The following is a 6,093-nucleotide window of genomic DNA, read 5'->3' on the forward strand; positions in this document are numbered from 1 at the left end:
ATTTCTGGTAGCCAATGTTGACATTTGAAATCACCAAAATAAACACGCCTCTACCCCAAAAGGGTCTCGCCCCTATTTTGATAGCTCCGCCCCACACATACGTATGCAACCCAGGCAACGATTATGGCGGAATCTGCTGTATGCTGTATTAAATATATTATCTTACTTTTCGGACACACTTTGGGAGCTGATGCTTGAAACAGACAGTGGAGGAGGTTTAGACGCTCCAGGCTTATAGGGTGTGGAAATGAATGTGTCTTTATCATAGCTGAAGGGAACGACAATACGATTGCAGATGAACAAACAAGCGAACATGACACACGAGCATATTCAAGCAAAAGCCAGCATATATTAGTTCTGTGAAACAAAGCAAAACCAATGTTACTCACCTATCGAGAAGAAACAAAGCAACCTCGGCGTCCGATCGCAGGCCTTCCGCTCCTTGAGTTCTCTCCAGCACTGGATAGCTGATCCGATATTTACACGGGTCTTAGTTCCTGCCTTATCGCAAGCCTTCTTTTATTCCGCAGACGTTTTCCTCTTTTGTTTTTTATCCGCCATCTCTATCTTTCTGTCGTCGCTCAGCTCGCTAATGTCCGTCCTGTGCACCGAACGCTCTCTCCTCCGCATCATGAGTAGACACGCCCCTTACTGCTGATTGGCTATAAGTTTGTTTTGGTACTCGGCCCGACTCAGTTTTCTAAAGCGTTTTTGAAAAAATTCATACCCCACCTTTAATGCGGCGCTGAGCAGACTGGGTGAATGGATGCTTTGATGTCATACCGTTTTGGTCTGTGCAGCGCTGCTTTAAGTCGAACACAGCTTTTGTTTGGGGTGTTTGGTGAGTTCTGTCGCGAAATATACGTCATTCAACCCGACCAATCAGGTTGTGAACGTATCACTATGCCTTTAGGTTCGCTATCAAAAATGCCAGTGTGAACACTTAGTGGACCAGGACCAAATGTATGGTTTTCTTTTATGGTCCGGACCAAATGAACCAAGAGAACCGAACTACAAGTGTGAACACACCCTTAGACAGTGTCTTAACATAGGTTTATGCAACTGGCCCCTGGGCTTCCTCTATTGACCTCTATCTATCATGGTCTGTTAATAATCCCCACTTAACTGGCAACATCAGTCTACTCTAACCCAACCTTCACTGATAGCTGCTGTGTTTGTGGGTCCTAAAGAACTCTATATAATTGTAAAGAATTACTATTTGTTCCAAGCCGCCTGTTTAACTTCCGTGGTATTTTAATATTCACACTGCTCTTTTCCATTCAATGAATGTGAATGGAGATGGATGTTGTCAAGCTCAAAAATAAATTCTTAATTTGTGACCACAATATCTATTCGTCCTTCTGCATGTCACGTGCGTGTCTCCACACATTTGGCTCTTGCACTATGTGCCATGTGATGGCCAGTATACAGTGGTGTGAAAACGTGTTGGCCCCATTCCTGATTTCTTTTTTTTTTTTGCATGTTTGTCACACTTGAATGTTTCAGATCATCAAACAAATTTAAATATTAGTAAAAGATAACACAAGTGAACACAACGTGCAGTTTTTCAAATGAGAACTGAATATAGCGCACAAGTCATATGAGCTACTTTTATGATGCTTTCTGTTATTTTTGGTAACATCTGTTCAGTGCTGATTTTCTAGTTTCTGCTAAACTTTTCATTTTGTGGAAAAAAGCACACAGGTTTGAATGACATGAGGTAGAGTAAATAATGGCAGATTTTCATTTTTGGATGAAGTCCCCAGCACAGCTGCCAGCTCAGGGTGTTTGTTTAAACACATACAGCATTATATCTTCTAGCAGACATGCATGAATTAATAAAACATTGCGTTACGTTATAAAAGGTCCATTTTCTTTCACATAACTGTGTTTGGCTTCGGATCAATGTGTAAATGGAAAGACGTGGTAATCTAAACACACTGCAATGAAACCATGTATAATATATAAACTATATCTATAGTCCATCAAGACTAATGGAATATTGACTGTGCGGCACCTGTGCGCTTCTCTCTGGAGAGCTGCTTTGCTTTCCTGATCAGAACATAATGCGTTCAGAATAATTGAGTTATCAGCGCGCACCTATCGCATTCAAGCCAGAAGTGCTAATAGCAGCCGTTATTATTATTCCATATGTTTGAGTGTGTGAATGAAGCACTCAGGAGGCCGAAGAACAGCCTTGATTACGCCAAACAGCATCAAAACTGCAATTAAACACTCATAATCATTTAGAAAGTTCAAGAGGCAGAGTTAGCCGACATCCACTTCAGGGAAAACAACTCAAGTACTTGGAATCATTTGCAAATCAGTGAATCAGTGAAATATCAATTGCTGATGCAGGAGTGCTCTGCTCCAAAACCAAGCGAGCCGCCTACTTTTTAGGGCCTCATAGGCACACTGTCAACTTCAAGAATTATTCTGTCTTCTTAAGATACTTCATTTGGGCTGAGATCTGAGGTAGTGTTGTATCTTATGCGGAGCAAGCAATGCCAAAATGCAACAAGGATAAATTTATCCAAGGTGGAGGAAATGTCAATACTTGCTATGTTTTGTAAAATAGTAAGTTTTGAAATAGATTGAGCTGTCTTCACTGCTAATTTATGTTACTAAATTAAGAATATTTATATAAGTAATGTTAACATAAAACCTAACCTGACCAATTCTCTGTTTATTCATTAATACAATTACATTTTAAATAAACATACAAATGCATAAATTGTGTGTGTCTGTGAGTGTGAGTGTGAGTGAGTGTGTGTGTGAGCGTGTGCGTGTGCGAGAGTGTGAGTTTGAGTGTGTGTGTGTGTGTGTGTGTGTGTGTGTGTCTGTCTGTGTGTGTGTGTGTGTGTGTGTGTGTCTGTCTGTGTGTGTGTGTGTGTGTGTGTGTGTCTGTCTGTGTGTGTGTGTGTGTGTGTGTGTGTCTGTCTGTGTGTGTGTGTGTGTGTGTGTGTGTCTGTCTGTGTGTGTGTGTGTGTGTGTGTGTGTCTGTCTGTGTGTGTGTGTGTGTGTGTGTGTGTCTGTCTGTGTGTGTGTGTGTGTGTGTGTGTGTCTGTCTGTGTGTGTGTGTGTGTGTGTGTGTGTCTGTCTGTGTGTGTGTGTGTGTGTGTGTGTGTCTGTCTGTGTGTGTGTGTGTGTGTGTGTGTGTCTGTGAGTGTGAGTGTGAGTGAGTGTGTGTGTGTGTGTGTGTGTGTTTATTTATAATATATATATATATACTGTATACTGTGTATAAATGTGTGTGTTTGTGTGTGTTTATAAATAAATAAATCGGCTGTCTGTGCAGTGTTTAAAATCAGTCATTTATGAGCTTCTGAAAGGTTTTGGATTTATATTTATTTATATAAATATAAATTATTTATATTATTTATTTATATTTATATTTATACTGTACTGGAAAATCTATCAGTGATTCATCTTTGGCTTTGCTTCCACAGGAATCATCTCAACGTTTCTTCACGTCCATCCTTTTGGAGCCAGCATTGAATATATCTGCTCCTATTTACAGCGGCTGGACACCAAGGTATGAAACACACACACATTTCACTCCTTTTATTTTTACTTCTCATTTTCAGTTAGTTATAATGATGCAATTTCATTTAGCTTCAGTAGTTTTGTTCTTTATAGCAGCCGTTCCATCTTACTATGATGACAGATACTGCACTTCATCAAACAAACTGCACCCTAAAACAATAACATCTTTAAAGTTTATGTTCAAAGTTGTATTTGTCACAATTATAAGAACGCAGCTGCAGTGCTTACTGACAATTAAATGTGCTATAAATGTGTCAGATTTAGCAGTAAGATGTGACTATCATCACTCTGGCGTCTCCGGAGTCGTTCTGATTCAGCGACTTGAGTCATAAGGGCCCACACAGAAGAACAACTAATCGTGGGATTCACCAAAGTTTGTGCTGCTCATGACAAAACCTTTGGATTATATTCAAGTGTTTCTTGTGAGGCAGTTGGGATCAACTTAAGTAGCCTCTTATTTCTTTTTTTGGACCTTTGATCAGTGGTGGATGAAGCACACAAATCAAGTACTTGAGTAAACGTACAGATACCCTAGTGAAATATGACTAGTAGAAGTACTTGTTTTCAGTTTTATGAGAAAAAGTAGAAAAACACTTGATTTGAATGCACTTAAGTATTAAAAGTAATTAGTACTGATCGATGAACCCAGTGTGTTATTTATATATATATATATATATATATATATGTTTATATATATTAGTCAACACTAGTAAAGATTAGTGCATATTGTACATGCAATATGTATCGATTTGCAAATAAGCTCAATTTTATTACCAAAACTTTTTATACACTACTAAAACACCAAACTTTAATGTACTAAAATATCCAGCTACTGATAATTCAAGCTTGCAAACATGTATGTCACATAGTATTTTAAAAATAATAATATGCCATATAGTATTTTTAAAAAGTCAGAAAAACAACATTTGTGTAAATATGTGGTTTTGTATCATTTGAAACGGTTACAGCGGTGGGTAAGATGCATCGGCATTAATTTGCATTATTTTACCAAAAATAACCAACCCCTTACAGACAGTGACACACAAATGCAGATTTAGTTCACAAATAACTGAATCATGACCTAAATATGATTTTCATTTACTGTGCAGAAATCAATACTAAAATTTGGCATTATTGACTTACTTTTTGCACCATCAGTCGCACGTACATTCAAGCTCAGACTATGGCTCATTTTGACCCGAGCATTGAATCATTGAGTTGTTTAATTATGAACAGCTGCAAGTGAATCGTTTCGAGTGATTCGTGAATCAATTCAACTGACTCATTGAAAAGAATCAGCACTTTCAAAAATGGGCCATCGGTCTCATGGTAAGCCCGATTCGGACAGTAATTGTTTCTCATGGTGACATTAGTGATTTTCACCACTTACAGGGGTTAGTCTGATTTTATTGCCGTCTGAATCCAGAATGCCGGTGTTTTTCTCCCACCACCCGCGTAAAAATCCCAGACCGAATTACCCACTGTTTTTTGACAAACACCAAGGTCGTGTGGTAATTTAATTGCTGTCCGAATCCACATCTCTGAGTTTACAAGAAGAAATCGATCCAAAATTCAATGTTTAAATCCTTTTTGAGCACTGCTGAACACCGTACGGTAACTGTTGCACTTTGCTGTAATTTGCGTGCATATTTATCATAAAAAAAAAAATACTGAAAAGTAATTACAAGAGCAATATTTCATAACTGCTCCACCTCAGTGAGTGGGAGCTGTTAAGAACAAAAAGTAAAAAGAGAGAAAAAAGCATGTAATCATTTGATATGGGTCATTATTATGGCAGCAACAGGTATGCAGTACAGTTTTAAAATGTATTATATAGGCCTACAATTACATACATAAAAATATAAACTAAGCAGCTTTATGTTTACCTTATGTAAACAAGAGGTTGCATTAAGTTATTTTTGCTAATCTCCACATTTTTGATGACATCTATTATTTTGAGAGATAAAATGCAAAACCATTTCAACTATAGCGCGTCTGTTGTCCTGTTTTTAAACAGAAGATTTAAATAATCAAATAATAAATTGGATATTATTTAAATATGAATTTATTCTTATTATTCCATGCATGTGACATTTTATTTACAGCAGACAGTCATGCGACTGGCCACGTGAGCAGCGCGTTCCCGGGTTTGCAGGATCACTGTGAATAAATCACCATTCGAATCCATGAGTTTTATGAGGTGCCATGGGAATTTATTTTTACAGACGTCCACATGAGAAACAATTACAGTCCAAATAGGGCTTTAGAGGGGATTGTATTTTTTTCTGTTCGAAATGACTGGGAAAAATACGTTTTTTTATGAAATGTACTGGAGTATTATGCTCTGGAATGTTACGAAGTATAAGTTTCCCAAATTAAAAATACTTTGATAAAGTACATATACTCAAAAAATGTACTTCAAATGTACTTAAAATGTCAAATGAATACTTTGTTACTGTACACCACTGCCTGTATATATATATATATATATATATATATATATATATACACTGAACAAAATTATAAACGCAACACTTTTGTTTTTGC

At 37.4% G+C, this 6,093-nt stretch overlaps 1 protein-coding gene across 1 annotated transcript in view; it reads left to right on the plus strand.

Annotated features, from left to right (window-relative positions):
- enox2 (ecto-NOX disulfide-thiol exchanger 2) overlaps positions 1-6,093 on the plus strand; it is a 203,121-nt gene that overhangs the window by 192,848 nt on the left and 4,180 nt on the right. Inside the window, exon 13 of the mRNA XM_016573873.1 lies at positions 3,450-3,535. Within this exon, the coding sequence (XP_016429359.1) occupies positions 3,450-3,535 (86 nt within the window). The remainder of the gene's footprint in view (positions 1-3,449; positions 3,536-6,093) is intronic.

Source organism: Sinocyclocheilus rhinocerous, unplaced genomic scaffold (assembly GCF_001515625.1).
Source record: "Sinocyclocheilus rhinocerous isolate Xijiao unplaced genomic scaffold, SAMN03320098_v1.1 scaffold892, whole genome shotgun sequence".
Taxonomy (NCBI): Eukaryota; Metazoa; Chordata; class Actinopteri; order Cypriniformes; family Cyprinidae; genus Sinocyclocheilus; species Sinocyclocheilus rhinocerous.